Here is a 24,186-nt window from a genome sequence, read left to right on the forward strand (position 1 = left end):
AAATACCGACATAAAGGTCATAAGAAATAAACAAATATGTATTATTGTGCCGAGACTCTGAATGCGGCAATAACCAAGATTTTAATAACATTTTCTTTTCTTCTAATGCATAACATCTTTCTCTTATTGTTTCCCAGACTTCATTTTCACTTTGACTCCTGTGAAGAATGTTTATCCTGCCACAACACTTCAAGTTAACTTCCTGTGTAACACATAATACGACCCCCCACCCCCCTCACCCCAGTTTCCTATGAGCAAGTGATGAGTCTTGTTTCTTGTTACACAGGAGGTAAAGCTGTAGTTTTGTAGCTGAATAAACTGGTTTAATCTGAATCAAAGTGAAAATGAAACTCTGGAAAACAAGAGTGATTTACATCTAAAATTAAAATTAGCTTTCTGAGAATGTTGTGCTAATGAGAGATAAGAACATATTTTTTTAAATCCTTTTTTATATACTTTAAGCATGCAAGTTGTTTGGTTCTTATTTTGAAATATGAATGTTGAATTTTCTTCCTTTCATAAAGAAATGAATTTGTCAAATGTTTCGTCTATGTCTCTGCCAGTGACATGCCACAGGTCGTAGAAACAGTTTGAGGTGATATGCAATTTCACTTGCACTTCTCTTTATAAACTGCAACACTGACTTCAGCTTCTACTGCAGCGTTATAATGATGTCAAACATGATTTAAACAGCTGTACTATTCTGAATATACTTTATGAGAACATGCATGGGTGAGATTTAAGGTTTATCATTTGAATTGAATTCTGATTTGATATTTTGCTATTTCAATAAAGAGTTTTTTAGAATTCACTCGTGAAAAGAAATTTATGGTAATAATTTAAATATGTTGTTCTGACAAGTGCAAAAGTTTGCTCCACTGTTAATTCTGCATCGAATTCAAATCTAACCCCATGAATCTGACTTTATTCCAAAACATAATGTTCTGGATCCTGGTATTCACCCTGTACATAGAACAGGAAGATCAGGATTAACTGCAGCCATATCCCTTTTTACAGGAATCATTTTTTGATCTTCTGATATTGATGTGATACAACCATCTAAAATGTCTTCATATCAGATGGCTTGTGGCAGCTAGTCTGTATGAGATGAAAATGACGTCACATTAAAATTAACCATCTAGTGGAGGTGGTCTTGCGTGTGTACAGTATGTATGTCTGTATTAATCTGGAGAACCGCTTATCAAATTGTGATTAAACAATCCATTGCTAATTCTTTTACAAATTAAGATTTAGAATTAAGATATTCTGAGTCTAGACCAGACTTAATAATGGAAGTATTAGATTGGGTTATCAATCGTAAACGACTAGGGATTGATGTATGCTTTATATTGGTTCCGTCTCATATTGGAATAGTGGGAGATTAAAGTGTTGACAAAGAATCCATTAAACAGTTGTAAGATTGATTTCTATATTGCATTGAGTATAAAAGAATTGAAAGCATGACCAGAGAGGAAATGTTTAAAAAGTGGCTGGAAGAATGGGACGGAGAAACACAAGGAAGACAGCACACTAACAAGAGTAAGAATGGACATGGCTTGTGTGTGTTTTGTCTTATTAATGAGACCTTCAGATATTTTAATTGATTATATAAAAAAAATACTCTTTGCAAATGTAAATAGAGCTGAAATAAGTTGGTGGCATAAGTAAGCTTTTATCCAGATGAAGCAGATGCCATGAAGTCTCGTATGAAGAAACAGAACAATAAGGCAGGTGAATCAGACACACTATGTAGTTTCAGAGCTTTACCAGCAGGGGTCGCCCCCGATTAGACCGATCGAGAGCGCGCTTTGGTGGCAAGCCAGGCTCATGGTGATGATGTCAGTTTCCCGTGCCTTGCCATTCAGCTCCTTAATTCCAGTTTCTGTTGCTGTTCGAGCATTACTCCGAAAGTGTGGCTCGTCTGTGCGCTTCGGCTCGCCATGTCCGAGGATGACGAAGTGGATTTAAACTACCCTGACAGTGTGAATGCCCACAGTAATGGCGCGTACATCCCCCCCTCGGGTGTGTGCTGGATTTCAGTCCTGTCCTGTCTGCTGCTGGCGTGCTCCTATGTAGGGAGCCTGTACGTGTGGAGGAGCGATTTACCAAGGTAACAAATCCCTTCAAAAAGTTCCCATTTAGATTTATTTAAAACCCCCTTTTAGAAAAATGTTGTCCAACACGCAGGGCATTTAACGGGTCTTGTAGCATTTCAAAACTTTTTTTGAATCTATTTTTAAAATAGGTGGATATACTTACTTAAGTTAAATTGGTGATTGTTTTTCGTGTTGGATTATGGACTCTAGTTCGGTCAGAAACGACCTTCACATATTTTTCACGTTGAATGTAAACAGTTGCTGTTTTCGAGTGTATATATAACACGGGGTTAATATTATGACCTGTGCAATGACAAGACACGAGTATTTTACCCTGCGCTTTGCTTTTTCATAGATACTGTTTAATAACAAGTAAATAAACAGCTTCGCTTGAGTCGGTAGCAGCGCTGCTTAGCTTAGTCAATCCCGTGTGCCTTTCTGGTGATGAGGATGTCGCTACGGTAATGTGCGAAGCTGATTTTGTTGTAGGAGAGGAAGTAAAGAAATAGTTTGAATAGTAACGTGTAGGGTTTATGTATGATATACGCAAGTGACACTACAATCTTGAGCAGGTGTTTTCCCACTGTGCTGGTATGGAATTCAGGTTTTGAACTCGGCATGTTGGTTCAATAAGAAAGTTTACAAACGAGAGGAGGTCATTCAGCCCATCTGGCTCGTTTGGTTGTTAGTAGCTTATTGATCCCAGAATCTCATCAAGCAGCTTCCTGAAGGATCCCAGGGTGTCAGCTTCAACAACATTACTGGGGAGTTGGTTCCAGACCCTCACAATTCTCTGTGTAAAAAAAGTGCCTCCTATTTTCTGTTCTGAGTGCCCCTTTATCTAATCTACATTTGTGACCCCTGGTCCTTGTTTCTTTTTTCAGGTCAAAAAACATTGTCTATACCTTTTAGGATTTTGAATGTTTGAATCAGATCGCTGCGTAGTCTTCTTTGTTCAAGACTAAATAGATTCAATTCTTTTAGCCTGTCTCCATATGACATGCCTTTTAAACCCGGGATAATTCTGGTTGCTCTTCTTTGCACTCTTTCTAGAGCAGCAATATCCTTTTTGTAACGAGGTGACCAGAACTGAACACTATATTCTAGGTGAGGTCTTACTAATGCATTGTAAAGTTTTAACATTACTTCCCTTGATTTAAATTCAACACTTCTCACAATATATCTGAGCATCGTGTTGGCCTTTTCTTATAGCTTCCCCACATTGTCTAGATGAAGACATTTCTGAGTCAACATAAACTCCTAGCTCTTTTTCATAGATTCCTTCTTCAATTTCAGTATCTCCCATATGATATTTATAATGCACAGACTGGATGCTGGTTATAATGGGTCAAACAAAAAAAAAAAAATACAAATTATGCCTTTACTGAAAAGTCAAGAGACGTCCCGCTTAGGTACTGCCATTTACGTTATTAATACTATCACTTATTGTGCCATACAGTGGTAATTTATAACACAATGTTATCACATTTGCTAATTCTGTTTAACTTGCATCGGTGTTGAGTACATGCAGTAATTTATAAATGATAGTCAGTAATGCCATTATATTGACTAACAATCTGGAACAGTTTCAAAGCTGTATTTTATAGTAAAAAAAATTAAAATAAAATAGAGTTAATGTGTTACTAGGCCTCAAAATTCCACATTTCAAGTCAGGTTTGTCTGACTAGAATTTACTTTATGTACACAATTGAACATGACCTTGGAATCATGTTTTACAGAAACATGCGTCATTAAATATTGTCAGGAAACATCATTGCGAACCTTTTTCAAGCAGCCTGTGATCATTCCTGCTGCAGCTCCAAACGTGCAGGAAAGCCTTACTGCACTGAAACTGTGCCAAAGAGGCAAGCACAGGAACAGTCATGTGGACAAGGGAGTGGATCCTAAATCATAAGCTCATTTAAATGAGCTACACCTGTTATCGCAATGTTGTTGGTGTGGATCCAGACACTTAGGAGCTGCTGTGGCTTGTAGAAGTGAATAACCTGCAATGACACGACAATGCGTTGGCGTACAGAGCAATACAACCATTGACTGTAGCAGGATTCCAGTCATCTTCTGTAGAAGTCCTGCATAAAAGATTAATTCTCAAACTGAACGCGGTAGGGATTCAAGGAAATGCATGCACATGGATTAGGGAGTGGTTAACATGTAGAAAACAGAAAGTACTGATTAGAAGAGAAACCTCAAAATGGAGCGAGGTACCAAAGGGATCAGTATTAGGTCCTCTGCTATTGCTTATCTACATTAATGATTTAGATTCTGGTATAGTAAGCAAACTTGTTAAATCTGCAGACAACACAAAAATAGGAGGAGTGGCAAACACTGTTGCAGCAGCAAAGTTCATTCAAAATGATCTAGACAGCATTCAGAACTGGGCAGACACATGGCAAATGAAATTTAATAGAGAAAAGTGTAAGGTACTGCACACAGGCAATAAAATTGTGCATTATAAATATCATATGGGAGATACTGAAATTGAAGAAGGAATCTATGAAAAAGACCTAGGAGTTTATGTTGACTCAGAAATGTCTTCATCTAGACAATGTGAGGAAGCTATAAAATAGGCCAACAAGATGCTCGGATATATTGTGAGAAGTGATCTGATTCAAGCATTCAAAATTCTAAAAGGTATTGACAATGTCGACTCAAGGGACTTTTTCAACCTGAAAAAAGAAACAAGGACCAGGGGTCACAAATGGAGATTAGATAAAGGGGCATTCAGAACAGAAAATAGGAGGCACTTTTTTACACAGAGAATTGTGAGGGTCTGGAACCAACTCCCCAGTAATGTTGTTGAAGCTGACACCCTGGGATCCTTCAAGAAGCTGCTTGATGAGATTCTGGGATCAATAAGCTACTAAGAACCAAACGAGCAAGATGGGCTGAATGGCCTCCTCTCGTTTGTAAACTTTTATGTTATCTTGTATAGACACATGATTGATGACTCGTGCTCACTCCTGACAGGCTAAACCAGAGCTTCCCAACCCTGGTCCTGGGAACCCTGTGTGTCTTCTGGTTTTTATTCCAACTGAGCTCTCAATAACTTAACTGAACCCTCATTGAACTAATAATTTATTTAATTCAACCTTTTTACTTGTTTTCAGCACTTTAAGGGTGTAATTAAGCAAATTATGTTCAATTAAGGATCTAGTTCAGTAATTGAGTGCTCAGTTGGAATGAAAACCAGAAGACACAGGGGGTCCCCAGGACCAGGGTTGGGAAGCTCTGGGCTAAACCCTGGAAGCACGGCAACATCCAGCATACACAACAAAACATTGTCCATTTGTATGTTTGGCTTAAGAATTTGCAAGTAGCAGACAGTCCCCTTGTATTAGTGTGAAGTACTGTTAGTCATGTAGGCGGAGGAGAATTTAGCAAATCTACAAGGTAAATTATATCAGCAATTGAAATGAATTAAAAAGTGGGAATTGTACAGGTAAGAGAAGAGTAGAATCAGGGGCTCCTGAGTGGTGCTCCGCGTGGAGTGCAGGATGCGCCCTATAACCTGGAGGTCACCAGTTTGAGTCCAGGCTATTCTACTGCTGACTGTGGACGGGAGCTCCCAGGGGGCGGCGCACGATTGGCTGAGCGCCACCCTGGGGGGGAGGGTTTAGGTCGGCCAGGGTGTCCTCGGCTCACCGTTCATCAGCGGCCCGTGTAGACTGGCCGGGCGCCTGCGGGCTTGCCTGTAAGCTGCCCAGAGCTGCGTTGTCCTCTGATGCTGTAGCTCTGGCTTGGCTGCATGGCGGGCTGATGGCACACGTTTTGGAGGACAGCGTGTGTTTGTCTTCGCCGCTCTCAAGTCAGCGCAGGGATGGTAGTGGTGAGCTGAGCCTAAAAAATACTATTGGATATTCCAAATTTGGAGAAAAACTGGGTAAAATCAATTGGTGACTACAACATTTAAAAAAAAAACTAAATAAATAAAAGAGAAGAGCAGAATCCAGTGACGCTGGAAGAGAACAGCGAGTTGGAATAAGCTGGTGGGGAGGTGTGTTGATGATCACTGTTTCCTCCTCGTCTCTCCTCTCCTTACTCCCTCTCTCCTCTCCATTCTCTCTCGCTCTCTCAGGGATCACCCTGCTGTGATTAAGAGGAGGTTCACCAGTGTTCTCATCGTCTCCACACTCTCGCCTCTCTTCGTCTGGGCATGGAAGGAGTTCACAGGCATCCGAGTGAGTGTCGCCTTCACAGAAACAAATAAAACCTGCTCAGACTCCAGGGCAAGAACTCGGAACACTTTCACTGTAATGAATTCAAACATGAGTGATGTGTGTCCTGCCACCACACTGTGGATACACGTCCTGTGCATTAGGGGCTTGCTTTTATTCTCTCGGGTGATTCATACAGTGGTAATGCAGAGCATGTTTGAATTGAGCTCCATTGCTTTGGCACATGTTGATTTGCACACAAGCACTTTGCCTTCACGCTTCTCATACTAAATCTGAACTAGAATACAGTGAAGAATGCAAAGTGATCGATGCGTAGCAATGCAATTCACTTTAATGTGTGTGCCTTTCATAGAGGAACATGAGAGACTTACAGAGTGATGGTAATGCGTTATTTTGTGTAAGTCAGTCCAGTCAGTCTCTCCTGTCAGCCCTGTGTAATGCAAGTCTCTCTCCTCTCAGTCCAGTGTAATGCATGTCTCTCTCTCCAGTCCAGTCAGCCCTGTGTAATGCATGTCTCTCTCCTCTCAGTCCAGTGTAATGCGTCTCTCTCTCTCCAGTCCAGTCAGCCCTGTGTAATGCATGTCTCTCTCCTCTCAGTCCAGTGTAATGCGTCTCTCTCTCTCCAGTCCAGTCAGCCCTGTGTAATGCATGTCTCTCTCCTGTCAGTCCAGTGTAACATGTGTCTCTCTCTCTCCAGTCCAGTCAGTCGCTGCTAGCTCTCATGGGTATCCGTGTGGAGGGCCTCTTCGCCGCAGCCACCCTGCCCCTCCTCCTCACCATGGTAAGATTTGGATTTCTTTATTTTACACCCTTCCCTTTGTCCTGGGAGTCAGGGTAGCAGCCGTATTGTAGCCACATGACCGATAGAGGGTTTGACATTGTGGCTTCACATTCGCTCATGATTTTCCATGTTCAGTTGCTGCTTGCTCATATCTCACACCTCATATCTCAGAAACCATTTATATTTGAAATCCATCACCCTCCCCCCCCCCCCCCCACATCCAGTAGCAGGCTGGACAATCACATTGAAGCAGATAACAAAACAATTCCATACATCTTACCAGTCTTGCACTTCCATCAGCACAGAGATCTCAGAGGAGCAGTTTTGAAAAAAGCATGATGTCTGTTACTTAAGGTTAGAGGATGTCTCATTTTTATCACATGGGATATGTTGTACTTGCACTTCCTGGGTGAGTTCACCTCAGTCTTCAGGGTCATGTTAATGGCTGAAAGCATGTCAGTCAGTAGTGGAAGCAGCTGATTGGGTATTGGCAGGAAAGAAGCCATTGAAGGGGTGGGGACAATTTCACCCTCCATGTGACCCAGGAAGTGCAAACAGATTTCTTTGCCAAGTGTAGCACCTGAATTATGTTTTCAGACTTCTGTATGAATGAAAGTACACAACCTGTAAGAGAATTGTGTCTACAGTGACTTTAAGCTCTATAATACCAATTCAGCTTATGAATATGTTAATGAGACATTCATAATATAACGTATGTGGCTCCCAAGGAAATCTGTTTTTTTTTTAGTTTAAATATTTTTTTTAATATGTGCATTGATGTTGTGGATTGGTATTTAGTGGTCAGTTAAGGCTAGTGTGTGTGATTCAGTGCTGCAGTTTCCTTATTTGTTCTTTATTTCCCTCACTTGACTCCCCCCTTTTGCAGGTGCTGTTTTTGGGGCCGCTGATCCAGCTCGGCATGGACTGCCCCTGGGACTTCATCGACGGGCTCAAGGTTGGGTTTGGTGAGTAACTGAGAGAGAAGCAACAGCCTGTGATGTCACACCTGTGTGTGTGTGTTTGTGTGTTAGAGGCTTGTGTTTGTGTGTGTGTGTGTTAGAGGCTTGTGTTTGTGTGTGTGTGTGTTTGTGTGTTAGAGGCTTGTGTTTGCTCTAATGCAGTCAGCTGCAAACCTGGGTGTGTGTGTTTGTGTGTTAGAGGCTTGTGCTTGTGTGTGTGTGTGTGTGTTAGAGGCTTGTGCTTGTGTGTGTGTGTGTGTTAGAGGCTTGTGTTTGCTCTAATGCAGTCAGCTGCAAACCTGGGTGTGTGTGTTAAGGGTGTTACAATGCATTACTGTCATGATATGTATCACGATAGGCAGGTTGCAATATGCATCACGGTACCTGCAATGGTCCTGATGGGCTACTTGTATGATGCAGAATAAGATCAAATGATCATTTAACAATAGATTTTTTTATTAAGACTCAAATTAAGAGATCGGGAGAGTTTTCATTCCTACTATAAAAAACACTTCTTTCAAGAACCACATGGTGAACTCCGAGCTACAAATCTGTCTTCCCATATGATGTATCGTGTAAAGAAAGCATCCCGATTCAAGATGAATCATTACACCCCTAGTTAGTGTGTGTGTGCTTCATCCATGACTGCAAACCTCCCAAAAAATTATAGATTCCAAGGAAGAGCTATTGCCTACATTTTGACCTCACCTTAACTGTTGACCCCTTGACCCTATCAAGCTGAAAACATATATTAGTGATTTCTTTGCTTAGAACAACCCTGAGCAGTTTGGTGTAAATGAAGGTTATTTTTTGGGTGATTTGTCATGGAATGATCGTGTGTGTCTGTGTCTGTGTGTGTGTGTCTGTGTGTGTGTGTGTGTGTCTGTGTGTGTCTGTGTGTGTGTGTGTGTGTGTGTGTGTGTGTGTGTCTGTGTGTGTCTGTGTCTCTGCTTTCTCTCTTTCACGCACGTGCTCTCTCTGTCTCTGTCTCTCTCTCTCTCTCTGTCTCTGTCTCTGTCTCTGTCTCTCTGTCTCTGTCTCTGTCTCTGCTCTCTCTCAAATTCAAACTGGCATCATTAGCATGACAGGAGTGATCCAGCATTTCAACACGTTACATAAAATAATCTATAATGTTAATAACACACAATATCAACACCCCCCTCTCCTTCCTCCTTAACAGAATGTAAATAATATAACCCCCGTCCCCCATCTAATTTAACAATAAACGGTGCAGTTCTATTGAGTGTCCGGCAGGTGTGGAAACTGGGTCAACTAACTCCAGAGTTTAGGGAGATATGTGTCCCTTATTTGGCAGTATTTGGAGCAGGACAGCAGGAAGTGCGCCTCTGTTTCGACTACTCTCCTTGCTCACAGTGACTGCACAGCCTGTTCTGTCTGGCCAGCCAGCTGTTTTTACTGGGTCTGTACTTCGTTAGGGTTTGTCTTTGTCTGGGATCTTTTATCCTGACAGGATACAGTGCCTGGGTAAAGTCCCTGTTCAGGGCCCCATAGCATTCCACTTTGTTAATTCATTTTGCTTCATTATGCCAATGCTCAATGTATGTCATTTTATTATTGAGATCAATTTGTTTAAATGTTATTGTAGTAATTTTGTCTTGGCACAAGCTGGTGTTTCTTTGCTAGTTGTCTCAGGGGGTCCCTCTCTGAGCAGAGCTGGGGTCTCTGGGATGCTTTGTGCTGGTAGGAGTGTGGCTCAGCCTGGCTCAGATGGACCCAGAATTTGGCTGCTCTTTTTTCAACGGGTAGCAGTAAGGGGAAGCGACCTAGTTCAGCCCGACACGCATGGTTGGGGGAGTTTCTATGTATATGTAAAATGTTTTTTACAAAATTCTAAATGGAAAGTTTCAATTTGACTCTTATCCCATGTTTTGTAATTACATTTTGAAAGTGGACCCCCTATTTCGCTGCCATAAAGGATTGGTTGGATAACACTATCAAAGATTTTTAGCCAGATCTTTATTGGGGGGGGGGGGGTTATATTTGTAAAGTGTTTTCTTTATGGCATGTAGGCTCTGCGTGCTTTTCCCCTCAATGCATTTATGGCCATATTAAAGCTCCCTGACGCGCTGATGCTCAGACCCAGGTAAATGTAGCTCGCGGTGTGTTTCAGATTGGTGGTTCCTGTTTCTCTGTGATCTGGATTTTTTCTGGAAGACCATAACTCTGGTTTTGTCCACATTTACTGTCAGTGCCCAGGTGTGACAGTACTGCTCTAGCAGTGACCGGCTCTGCTGCAGACCCTGCTCTGGGTGACAGCAGGACCAGATCATCTGCGTAGAGCAGGAATTTAATTTGTGTGTCATGGAGAGTGAGGCCAGGGACTGCAGACTGCTCCACCACTGTTGCCAGCTCGTTGATATAGATGTTGAACAGTGCTGGACTCAGATTGCAGCCCTGTCTCACTCCACGCCCGTGTGAAGAATTCTGTTGTTTTGTTACCAATTTTAACACCACATTTATTTTCTGAGTACTTCGATTTTATGATGTCATAGACTTTACCCCCTACACCACTTTGAAGAAGTTTATTAAATAGTCCTTTGTGTATAATTGAATCGAATGCCTTTTTTTAAATCAATAAAGTAGGCAAATATTTTTCCTTTATTTTTTGATGGACGTGTTTATTAGGGTGTGTATGGTGTGAATATGCTCAGAAGTGTGGTGGTTTGGTAGAAATCCAATCTGACTCTTACCAAGACACTGTTCGGTAAGGAAGGCCAGTATCCGGGCGTTTATGATGCTGCAGACCACCTTCCCCAGGTTACTGCTCACACAGATTCCTCGGTAGTTACTGGGGTTGAATTTGTCTCCACTTTTATATATGGGGGTAATGAGGCCTTGATTCCCGATCCCAGGAACACACCCAGCTCTCAGGACTAGGTTGAAGAGTTTGAGGAGGGCTTTTTGCAGCTTAGGGCTGCTGTGTTTGAGCATCTCAGTGCTGATGCTGTCGGGCCCGCAGGCTCTCCTGGGCTTGAGGATCTGCAGTTTCTTTGTGAGCTCTAGCAGAGTGATCGGGGTGTCCAGTGGGTTTTGGTTATCTTTGAGTGTTTCTGATTATTTTAATTGTTTATGTGTTGAGGTCTGATTTGAATTTAGTTTGTTGTTTTCTATTTTTTGGTAGCGTTCTTCAAAATAGTTTTTCCAAATATTGCCATTTTAGATTGTCAATTTTTTTCTGTTATTTGAGGTGTTTAATTGTTTCCACAATTCCCAAAATGAGTTTTGGTGAACTGCTTCTTCAATCTGGTTCAGTTCTTTGGACACGTACTTTTCCTTTTTCTTATTGAGGAGGTGTTTGTACTGCTTTAGGGCCTGGTGGTAGCTGAGATCCTTATGACTGGGCTCCCTGTGTTTCTGCCTAGAGTGCTTTCTAGCTGCACATTTGCACATTTGCTGTCAAACCATTTTTCTTTGGGGTTTTTTTTCTCTCCATGTTTATTGTTTTTAGTTTTTATTTTATTGCCAAATTTTCAAATACGTTTCAATTTTGTCCAGCCAGAATGATTCCTTCTTTATTGTACTGGTATTGTGTGTACTCAAAGCTGTTTAGCATGCTTTCAATCTCAGCAGGTGTGTGTCCACTTGTACGTGGGGTGAAGGTTGAACAGTTTGGCTCATTCTCATTCACCACACTGTCGTGGCTGTGCCTTTGTGTGGTGACGTGTGTGTGTGTGTGTGTGTGTGTAAGGGGTGTCTCCAAATAGGTGGCTGAAAAGGCCAGTGTAAACATAGACCAGGCAGGAACGCCAGTGTTTGGAGCGAGAGAACAAAACAGGCAAGCACGGCTGAGGAAGACAGCCAGTTCAGAGAAAGAAAATAATAAATAAAATAACTTGTTACGTACTCGAGGGAACGTGTGTGTTGACTGGAAGGGGAGTCTTGGCCACCCCAGTGTATAGTGTATAACTGAGTGTAGGACGGAGACCCGAGCTGACCGGCTTAGCGGCAGTGGGGGCACTGCGTAAGCAGCACCTTAATTTTATAGTTTTATTACTGTGTTTTATTTGCCCTTTTTATTTTGTTTTCATTATTATTTTGAGCACCTGCGAGTGCACCAGCATCAACCTGACTGTATACCTGTGTTGGTAACCCTGTGCTCCTGATTACCGTTGCCGGTATTCAGGCCACGGACAATAGCGCCCTCTGCAGGCCAAAATAAAGCAGTGCTCCGGAGTGGCGTTTGAACGACAGTTCTGTCTCCTGTGTGCCAGTGATTTGCCCACCACCCTTCCACAGTTATGTATAGACATGCAAACACACATACATTACATATACACACACACACACCCATATCTGTCTCTCTATCGCTCCCTGTGCTCACTCTCCCTTCTCTCTCTCTCTCTCTCTCAGACCCGCGGTTCTGGCTGCTCTGCCTGTCTGATATGCGCTGGCTGCGGAACCAGGTGGTGGCTCCTCTGACGGAGGAGCTGGTGTTCCGTGCCTGCATGCTGCCCATGCTGGCTCCCTGCGCTGGGCTGAGCCGGGCCATCTTCACCTGCCCACTCTTCTTCGGAGTCGGTGAGTGCCCCGTTGAGCCACTGTGCACAAAGAAAGAGAGAAACAAACTATAGCCTCTTTCTTTGCTGCAGTGCTTTGGTTGGGTTTTATAAAATTAATATGATTGATGCTGTTTGAAGATCATGTTGAATAAGGTGTAGTGAGAGTGGAGTCGACGTGCTCAAAGTAATATTGATGGGGTGTTTTTTGTATATTTTTTGCAATAACTCAGTTAGTTAGTCGAAGAAAGACTGTTTGTTTGAAATTGAATTTAATAAGCCTCTTGTCATGTGCCTACATACACCAGCATTGTGTGTGTTATAGTTATAGATGAGACCTGAGACTATATCAGCACTGGATAAGAGAGAGAAACTATTATCAGCATTGGCTAGACAGTGAAACTTTGACTACTATCAGAATTGTCTGCTCAAACTGCGCACAGTGATTTTTGTTATAAGTGACACCCTACACACATGTATTAGTGCTACAGAACACCCTGCAGTGTTTATAAGAGCATCACGTTCCCTTTGCTGTGTCCCGTGTTGTCCGTGTAGCAACACTATATTTTCAAACATATTGCCTTGAAATGTTTTAACCACACATCATTAGTTATAAATCAGCTGGGCAATACATTCCTCAACTTTTACTCTGGAGCAACCACCAGGAGAAAAAATGTCTCTGCAGTGAAAAAGGAAAAAAGATCACACTCCCTCCTCCTGCAACAGTGCTGGTTTTCTGTTCCCACGACACACCACTCAATTCCATCACCAGCATTGTGCAGGAGGGATCGTGAAGTGGATACACTGCGATGGCTAGAAGAAAATATCTTTCTCCTGGCGAAGATCCTGAGAAACAAAGGAATTCCCTTGTTTATTTACCTATGATCAGGGGGCTACCTAATTCGCTATTTTGCGGAAATTAGGAAATTGAGGGGTCACCGTGAAATTCACCTCTTTGGGGGCCAATGCATACTGGACTAGTACAGAGAGGGGAAAAAAATCTAATTTAAATGAACTACTGCACACCACACGCGATCGCAAACTACGTACCTTAATTCTGTAGATAAGCTTTTTTTATCCCTTTGCCGTCCTCTGCATTGCACAAAAAAAAAATAACGTACCTTAGACAATTAACATTAAAAAAAGACGCCAAAGCGCTTAACTTTCTTGTTTACTGTTCACATGACAACGATGTTTTAATCAGCCTGTCAGTGCGTCTGTACTGGCTTTTCTGTGACCTGTACAGGAGGTGTGGCGTTGTTATTTAGATTTAGGTTGCTAAAATCTACTAGTTTTCAGCATTGGAGGTAAAATACCAAAAATGGACGACAAAGCAAAAAAAAAAGCAAAGAATTTCGGCTGAGGATCGTGTCAAGAAATTTCCCAAAGAAACTTTACATGCAGATGGAGGTAAATTGTTTTGCAGATCTGATGTGACTGCAGAAAGTACGATAGATCGTCATTTAGCTTCAGAATCACACATCAGACTAAAGGCTTCTACAGAGGTGTGGCAAAGTGGTTTGCAGTGCACAGGTGTAGAGGTGATGCAGTGCTCAGCAATAACAAACACAACACCGTTCACAGTGAAAAGCAGCTCTTCATGTGTGCTGGGTTGCTTGGTTAGAAACCTTAAATAATAATACCTTGCTCTACACAACAATGTGTACAGCGTAGGTAAACCACGGGGTTCAGTCCCGAAATAATACTAATAATGACACACACCTCATACACACACGACCACAGATATTTAGCTGTCTAGAATAACAAATAACAACAGTTAAACAGACAGGTAAGACAACACTAAACACTCACTGTACTCTTCGTTTGTAAGTCTTTCCGTAACCATAACAAAGGAACAGATTGCTTTGCCACATCCCCTGATATACCCTCAGTCATGCCTAGGAATGAAACCATAGTAAATTTCCACGATATGAATAGTTGTGAGCCACTCTTTCACGATACACAGATTATCACGATAGTAGCGGTTATTTTTCAATTACTTTTTTAACTGGATAAAAAGTTATGTATTTTTTTTTCTCTGTGGGATATGGTCTACAACACAAGGAAGCTACAGACTTTAAAAAATAATGAAAAAAATTACTAACACACAGGTGGAAGAAAAATCATCTTAATCAAAGAGTCCTTTATATTACCATTATTAATAGTTACGAAAAATGATACCTTCATTTAAGTCAAAATGGGACTGCAAGCTTTTTTCCTCCTTATGCTTTATTTACACATGTTATTTAAATGTACTTCGAAACAGTACATAATTACAAAATCTGAAGCATCTGTATTTCTTTCAATACATTTAAAGTACTTGCTTTACACACATATACTGCTAACTATTCTCAATTCTTTTTCAAATAGTCTGCAAAAAAATAAATTATTTTGTACTATACAGCCTGTAAGTATGGAATAGAACAGTATGGGCATGATCATGATGAATATTGTCGTTATTATTTTTATTTATAATGTATGAAAACACATTTCAATACCGTTCTCAACTTTACCAGAGGTAGCCTGTTCTTCTGGTGGCGTAATTGCCTGTAACGTGTACATTTTAATGAACGTATTGAAATGATATACTGATAGGGGGGTGGAACAGAGAACAGATAGGGAGGGCGCCACGCTGAAAAAAAAGAAAGAAAAGGATGTTATTAAAGTGACCTTGCTTGTTGACTGCTGACATATTTTAACTCCACCGGGTGGTACGTACGGAAGGGCAGGTTTGAAGGTGTTCCTGCTTTCGTTGTTGTGCTTTTGCCACATTCTGTGGATTGGATGTACATCCCATGGTATCTCCCCTCTATATATATATATATATTTTTTGTAGTCAAAGCACCAGGGCTGTCAGTTAAGCCTCAAAATAGCAATCGATTAATTGGGCACACAAAATATAATCGTTTGAATGTCAGTGATTGCACCGCACATATTCAGTGCATTCCTCTCCCCGCGACGTTATTTTTTTAATGTCATTGCTGTTCAGTAAAAGCTTGAGCACAACAACTGAATGCGAACGGTAGTTACGCCTTTTTTTAAGATTCAGTGACAGCTGCAGCATCACGCATTGCATCTTGTTAATACTGTACCACCTAACCTTCACTGTCTGTGAAACACAATGCGGAAATCCCTGCCTATAATAATAATAATAATAATAATAATAATAATAATAATAATAATAATAATAATAATAATAATAATAATAATAATAAAAATAATAATAAAAATAATAAAAAAAAAAATTGATTTACTTACCACAACATGCATACCCGTTAGCTGATCCTTACTCCAAAATTGGGTTTAACATCACTGATCGTTTATTTATTTATTCATTTTTTACATTCTTGAATATTGTTAAGTATTCATTATATAACAGTTCATTTTGAAACTCCAAAGCAGTGTAAACGATATACAGTCAGTTTTCTTCAATGTGCACAATTTATTTACAGGCTGTTTGCCATGAATACAAGCCTGTCGTCCTGCTCTGGATACAAGGTGCCGCGCTTTTTTCTTCTGTTTGTTTATACAGTGAATACACAGAGGATCGAAAAATAAATTTTCGATTTAATCGTAGCAGCCCTAGTACACACTGATGATTTTACCCTTATTTGGAGAGAAAAGCATCTGTTCTTCCAGCCATGTTGAGGGAGTATGTGACTATCGTTTTCTGCGATTATCGAATAATTTTAAAAAATGTTCACGATACGATTATCAGGAATATTCATAATCGCGATATACCTCGTCACGCTCCCTTTGGTAGCAAGTGCAATCATGTGTCCTCCAATCGACCTGACACATCGCCTACCGCAGTAAGGCAATGACTTTAGGTATTGTGACTCCGCCCCCTTTCTGGATGGCCAACTTCCTACTGACCCTGGAATGAACTGTCAAACCATCCAGTCCGGGGCACTCTGTTGTTATTATTTATTATTATTATTATTATTATTATTATTATTATTATTATTATTATTATTTATTTCTTAGCAGACGCCCTTATCCAGGGCGACTTACAATCGTAAGCAAATACATTAAGTGTTACAATACAAGTAATACAATAAGAGCAAGACATACAATAACTAGTGTTCAAGCAAAGTACAAGTGTGACAAACCACAATTCAATAATACAGCAGATAATAGTGATAGTTACATCAGGATGTGATTAAATACAAAGTACTACAGGTTAAACACTTGGCAGATTACAGTATTCTGAAGTACAGGATTAAATGCAGTAAAATAGGGGGCAGATAAGAGCAAAATAAAGCACATTTACATGAAGGGTGATAGTGTCCCAGGATACAAACAGAGGAGTTCTACAGGTGCTGTTTGAAGAGGTGAGTCTTAAGGAGGCGCCGGAATGTGGTCAGGGACTGGGCAGTCCTGACATCTGTAGGAAGGTCATTCCACCACTGCGGAGCAAGGGTGGAGAAGGAGCGGGCTCTGGAGGCAGGGGACCGTAGCGGAGGTAGAGCTAGTCTTCTAGTGCAGGCGGAGCGGAGAGGTCGAGTAGGGGTGTAGGGAGAGATGAGGGTCTGGAGGTAGCTGGGTGCAGTCTGGTCAAGGCATCTGTAGGCTAGTACAAGAGTCTTGAACTGGATGCGAGCGGTGATCGGGAGCCAGTGGAGTAGCGTGGGCGAAGCGAGGCAGAGAGAACACCAGGCGGGCAGCAGAGTTCTGGATGAGCTGTTCCTGTCATACCGCGCCCTCACCGGTCAGGAGAGAGATTATAAAACAAACGACAGCTTTCAGAAAACAAACTGGAAAGTCAGTGCAGACAAACAGTATTCCTGTCAGTTGTAGTCAAGTGAAATCAGTACTACAGGTACGATCCAGCAAACACCCTGCTGCTTACTTTTTAAATGCAGTTAGAATTTTAGAACCGAATAGGCACGTTTTCTTTCTTTTGATTCGAGTTTTGGGACTGTTTCTAATCGATTTCCGCATCTGTATAACTTGGCAAAGCTTTGCCTTACACTCCCAACCAATTCAGGGGATGCACAACGTGCAGTCTCAGTGTATGGGCAAGTCTTCACAACACAGACAGAATGTCGGCAGCAACTGCTGGGGGGGGTTGCATGCTTGCCTTTAACAAATGACAGCACTCCAGGAAGCAAGTACCACTATTTTTAGGCTTTTGTAGTGCTCGCTAATATTATCTACTTGGGTTTATTTAATGTTTCAACAGGTCCGCGAAATCCTGATTTTATTCCGTAACCTACCCACATAAATTCTCTGCGATTTAAGTAGATCCCTACCTATGATGTGTGGATAAAAAATGTGATAACTGTCAGGAATATGTTGAAAAAATGGCTACAATGTGGACGTGGTGGAATCCAGTGAAGGTAAAGCGAGGTGCTTGTTGGTACTGCAGGGGGTTCTGGAACACTAACTAATCACTAAACTGAAGAATGCACTCAGGAACAACTATTGAAAAACAAATCTTATACCATGTTCTAATGCACACAGGATAAGATGTACTGGAATTATAAACAAACCTTTACCAGTGATTCCATGACTTCAGTTCAATAAAAAAGCACTCCATGTGTTTGACTGTCGATTCCAGCTCACTTCCACCATGTCATCGAACTGCTGCGATTCAAACAGGGGACCGTAGGGGGCATCATCCTGTCCGCAGGTAAGAGAACGAGCTCCTCAGCATAGGGGCATCATCCTGTCCGCAGGTAAGAGAACGAGCTCCTCAGCATAGGGGAGCATCGTCTTGTCCGCAGGTAAGAGAACGAGCTCCTCGGCATAGGGGGCATCCTCCTGTCCACAGGTAAGAGAACAAGCGCCTCAGCACAGGGGCATCCTCCTGTCTGCAGGTAAGAGAACGAGCTCCTCAGCATAGGGGGCATCATCCTGTCTGCAGGTAAGAGAACAAGCTCCTCAGCATAGGGGGCATCATCCTGTCTGCAGGTAAGAGAACGAGCTCCTCAGCATAGGGGGCATCGCCCTGTCCGCAGGTAAGAGAACGAGCTCCTCAGCATAGGGGGCATCGTCCTGTCCGCAGGTAAGAACGAGCTCCTCAGCATAAGGGGCATCATCCTGTCTGCAGGTAAGAGAACAAGCTCCTCAGCAAGTGGCTCTTAACAGAGTTTCAATAGGAACTTCTACACTAATGTGCACTGGGCGCTAGGTTCAGATCACTGACCTCTCGCTGACAATCCATTTGTTTTCGAATGTTCCTAGTGTTCTAGATGCTACTGCTTCACCTGGTCTGCTTGGAATAGTAGTAGATTCTATGCTGCTCAAGCAGATCCCTTTAGGAGGGCAATGGTGTGCTTGGAAGGGCCAGCCTTGGTGGGTCAAATAGCCTCTTCTTCTCATCCCTTCTGTTCTTGTGTGTTGGATTCAAACCCAGGCTGGAGAAGCTAGTGAACTCCTGGTTGTATTTGTGTGTGTGGTTTTTGGTTTAGATAGTGCAGTCAGTATAATCTCTATCGGATGGATTCCTATAGAGACACACATTGCAGATCAACAGCTGCACTAACCAACCCTTGTTCTCTGTTGTGTGTTTTCAGTGTTTCAGTTCTCGTACACGGCTGTGTTTGGGACATACACAGCTTTCATCTTCGTCCGGACAGGTCAGTGCACCCTGTCATATTACTACTACTATTATGATTGTGATTACACTATGTAACACAATTTTTGTTCCTGGGTAGTAAGTGTTATTTCCTAATTGCTTATGCCTCAAAAGTATAGAAAATGGCTATTATTCCCCACAAACTTTGCTTTTGTGACCAGGACAGTGGTATTTTGAAATGTACCTATTTCCAATGAGAAAACGGGCGAATTTGTGTCTTTTCGTTCACATAAAGTCAGAAAAAAACAACATATGAATCCAAATTAACATGTATTTATACTAAAGTAATACAAAAATGACTACAAAAGATTTAGAAGCGAGTAGTTTTTCGAGATTTACGATTATACTGTAAATCACTTTCACGAATCAGCCCCCAAATGTAGTCTCCCATCATGTTCTCGTTATACTGTCCTGCAGTGACAGCTCATCCAGGAGCCTCAAAGCTGTGCTGCTCCATAATGGTAACAAGTACCTGTCTCTTCCCCTGGCTCACTCGGTGCACCTCAAAGAGGATTACAACAGCATCAAGACCTTGCTGGACGCCTTGAAGTATGATTACGGCTGGGACCCCCGGAAGTTGCTGATGCCACCACTGCACATCAAATTGGGCCTTATGAAACAATTTGTCAGAGCTCTAGATAAGGAGTCGGCAGCCTTCAAGTACCTTCAAGACTTCTTCCCTAAGCTGTCTGAGGCAAAGGTCAAAACCGGTGTCTTCGTCGGACCACAGATGAAGAGGATCCTGGAGTGCAATGAATTCCCCAAGAAGCTCACTAGTAAGGAGAAAGAGGCTTGGAACAGCTTTGTCGCAGTGGTTCGGGGCTTCCTGGGCAATCACAAGGCCGAAAACTATGTGGAGCTGGTTGAGACTCTGGTAAAGAACTACGGCACAATGGGCTGTAGGATGTCCCTCAAAGTCCATATCCTTGATGCTCATCTTGATAAATTCAAGGAGAACATGGGAGCGTACTCGGAGGAGCAAGGCGAGCGCTTCCACCAGGATATACTGGACTTTGAACGCCGCTACCAAGGACAGTATAACGAGAACATGATGGGAGACTACATTTGGGGGCTGATTCGTGAAAGTGATTTACAGTATAATCGTAAATCTCGAAAAACTACTCGCTTCTAAATCTTTTGTAGTCATTTTTGTATTACTTTAGTATAAATACATGTTAATTTGGATTCATATTTTGTTTTTTTCTGACTTTATGTGAACGAAAAGACACAAATTCGCCCGTTTTCTCATTGGAAATAGGTAAATTTCAAAATATCACTGTCCTGGTCACAAAAGCAAAGTTTGTGGGGAATAATAGCCATTTTCTATACTTTTGAGGCATAAGCAATTAGGAAATAACACTTAATACCCAGGAACAAAAAAAAAAAAAAAAAATTGTTACACGGTGTTGTTATTAGTTTAGAAGGCACTAATTTGGAGTCCCTGAGTGTCAGGGCAGTGCAGGTTCCTGACTTTTCAAAGGCTCTGATCTTCTCTGGAGATTCCACAGGGAGCATCTGGTGCTCCTCTGGCTTAGGAAGGTAAAGCCGTCAGTCACCTCACCACGCTACAGCAGGCCCTAACGGCCAGGCACCCACTTTCAGTTCTCCTGAGCTGTTGTAGGGATTATTGTGGTGAGGGAACATAACTGCACACATTGGGTAGAAAATCGGGGAAAAAATAATTGAACTCACTAAATTTATATAAACAAAAATAGGTGGTCGTAATTGGAGAACTATGCTAGTAAGATGGGTGTGAACAGAAGAACATGAAAATAGTACTGCTGCTGTAATACTGAAGTTGTTCACCAAAGCTGTGTTCGATAACCAGTTAATGATACATTAAAGTACTGTGTTGAATAAAATAAAACAAAAGTTGAGTTTCAGTAAGGTCTTTCTTTGGATCAGTGCTTGGCTTGAAAAATGCAATTTGTGGAAACTCACATTGGTTTTATAATGAAGAGAATACATGGCTTTGAGGAGGATGTGCATGTACCTGTGACTGGTAGACAGATTTTATTTTTGTCATACATATTATTATACAGTCATGGAGGATTGATGTAGTATACATCCCTGCTCAGAGGACACAAACAAGATGAACAGCGGATCCTGTAATAAATGTGTTTGTATCTCTGACTCTCAGGCCACCTGATGGGGCCGGTGCTGTGCCACTCGTTCTGTAACTACATGGGCTTCCCTGCCCTGAGCGCCGCGCTGGAGCACCCCCAGAGAGCCCCCATCATGACCTGCTACCTGCTGGGCGTGCTGTTCTTCCTGCTGCTGCTCTTCCCCATGACGGAGCCTGTGTTCTACGGGAGCGTGCCACTGTGCAGCCTCGCTAGGACAGCCCATGGGGGTGCCTCGCTGTGCTCCTGACCCCTGCCACTGAACAATCCCCCCGCCTCCCCCAGGACAGCGCAGCAGCTTCCTCTATTCAGCATGTATTCATGCCTGTGAGGGTTAGGTATGCAGCACTGCTTCCCAGTGTGAGTCCCTAATGATTTTCCTCCACTCCTCACCCACGTCTCAGATCGCCAGTTTCATTTCTAGACGGTAGATGTTTTGTCTGACAACAGCAATGCAAGGATGGGAATTAGACTTCCACTGCAGCCCCATTCTTTGATTACGGATGTGAACCAAGGCTTCAGCAATTCAATCAACATTATCACTGCCCCCTTTCTTCTGTTGAAGATGTTTTGGCTGCTTGTATACTGTATTGGGGCAGCAGTTTGATTGTGGAGCTGCCACTGGATTTGGTTTCTCACACTGTCCAGCTACAAGAATTCAATTGCTTCTATTTTAAAATGGATGATAATATTTTAACAATTCTTTGCAGGATGCATCACTTTACACAACGAGAGTATATATAGTTAAATAACCTTTTTGTATTCAATGCTAGAGTGAATATTAATCTAGCATTCTCTATCTGTCTGTCTGTCTATATACCACAAGTGTGCAGACATCATGTATCAAATACCTTTCATATTGAATCTATCTGTCTCTAGATGCACATCAAACAAGTGGTAAGACCTGATTCTGTAGTTCAAAACTAACAGTGCATATCCCCAGACACTTAGATCTGCACATATATCTAGAGAACAGCGCAACCAATAGTAGGGTAACTTGCTTAGGGCATTCTTTAGCATTACTTTAAGTGGGCTTCTTTACAATACTGTGGTATTTTACAATAAACTCTGTACACCCTCTCCCCTTATTACCTACTGCTGGCTTGCACTCGGGATCTAAGCCATGTACTGCACAATCTCATGTGCACAATCCAAGTCATCTTAAACGATGCACACTGTGTGATAAAATGTATTACTTGCCATGAGGGCGTATTCACACGTACAGTAAATAAATATAACCAAATCTATCTCAACCTGCAGAAAGCCAAACCCTAATCTTTGAGTCAAAGTAAGAATAAGCATCACCTAGAACCTTTATAATGAAGTCTGTTACTTGGACAGCAACACTGTGTAGTGTTCAGACTGTATTACGTTCCCTTGACTCTCCACTGCTTCACCTTATCCTGCGACTCTCCACTGCTTCACCTTATCCTGTGACTATCCACTGCTTCACCTTATCCTGTGACTCTCCACTGCTTCACCTTATCCTGTGACTCTCCACTGCTTCACCTTATCCCGTGACTCTCCACTGCTTCACCTTATCCCGTGACTCTCCACTGCTTCACCTTATCCCGTGACTCTCCACTGCTTCACCTTATCCTGCGACTCTCCACTGCTTCACCTTATCCTGCGACTCTCCACTGCTTCACCTTATCCTGCGACTCTCCACTGCTTCACCTTATCCTGCGACTCTCCACTGCTTCACCTTATCCTGCGACTCTCCACTGCTTCACCTTATCCTGCGACTCTCCACTGCTTCACCTTATCCCGTGACCCTCCACTGCTTCTGAAATTCAATGACAAATGCTTCCACTAGAAGACTTATCAATGTCTTCAAATGTTGGATCTCTCATGGCATTATTTTATTTTATTTTCCATTTATTTTATTGTCAATGAGACAAATTAGAGACTCTGAGACACTAGCGCCATCTAGTGCACAACACCTAGTGTTTTTAGCAAAACAAAAAGATTGCTCACTCTGGCACTGGCTCTTCTATAAAAGGTTTGCCTCAGAGTCAAAGCAGCTTCACAGTATTTTATTGACCATTCTCTGAGACCTGAATGACCCACTACTCGCAGAGGGAGGGGAACCACTGGAAGAGCACAGAGAGACACAGATAGAACGGATTGCAGAACCGGTCTAGTGGAAGGAATACAATCCTCTTCAAGGGCCAGAGGCTGAATGGGCATTTTCAAACTCACCTATTTTCACACCATTGAATTTTGTATATCTAGAATACCGAGATGTTTATATATTGAGATCTATATTTTCTACTAAGAGTTATTTTGGTGACGAGAGTGTATTATTCAACAGAAATATTAATAAAGAATACAACTGCATGCTTTATTAACTGTTTAAAACAGATTTTATGACAATCTTACTGGATGTAAAGACATTTTCATGAAAAAATTGGAATTTGGATAATAAATTATGTAATTTTTACGAATTTAAATGTTGATTTGTGCTTACTATTAGTGTGTGTTTGCTTTAAACTAAATTTGAGGTTTAAGTGTTTACCTGTATGGGTGTGTGATTAATTGTATTTGTTTGAAGTCTGTCTAACACTGGGTTTTTAGGTAATGAAATAATTCTATAAATCTTTCCTGTCATAGACTTTCATCTGCCAGGTGTTGAAATGTAAGTTTTGCATGTTCTAGGAAATGTATCACTTGTTTCAATTGGAACGACAAATCTGTGTAGAATCAACATCCTCAACCAGGCGCTCAGTGTGAATAATCAGATACCAGGCTGGTGCTCTTTCTGGGAGGGGTTTCATCACTTCCCCCTTCATCTGAAGGACCAGACTCTGTAAGACTCCACTTTGGGCAATCCAGCGTGCCTGGAAGTTAGCAGCACACTGGAGAGCATGTGGGCGGGGTCATTAGTCATTTCTAGCAAAACCGTCACCCGAGTATCAGTGCATACTTTAT

At 41.9% G+C, this 24,186-nt stretch overlaps 1 protein-coding gene across 1 annotated transcript; it reads left to right on the plus strand.

The window, feature by feature from the left end:
- The first annotated feature begins 1,779 nt into the window (after positions 1-1,779).
- LOC117967816 (CAAX prenyl protease 2-like) lies at positions 1,780-24,185 on the plus strand. The gene is made up of 8 exons (XM_034915207.2): positions 1,780-2,110; positions 6,193-6,295; positions 6,990-7,073; positions 7,960-8,038; positions 12,404-12,571; positions 18,113-18,184; positions 19,071-19,133; positions 21,273-24,185. The coding sequence occupies exons 1-8, from the start codon at positions 1,941-1,943 to the stop codon at positions 21,503-21,505; spliced, it is 972 nt and encodes a 323-aa protein (XP_034771098.2). The 5' UTR covers positions 1,780-1,940; the 3' UTR covers positions 21,506-24,185.
- Position 24,186: the final 1 nt, after the last annotated feature.

The sequence above is a fragment of the Acipenser ruthenus genome, chromosome 51, assembly GCF_902713425.1.
Source record: "Acipenser ruthenus chromosome 51, fAciRut3.2 maternal haplotype, whole genome shotgun sequence".
NCBI classification, from domain to species: Eukaryota; Metazoa; Chordata; class Actinopteri; order Acipenseriformes; family Acipenseridae; genus Acipenser; species Acipenser ruthenus.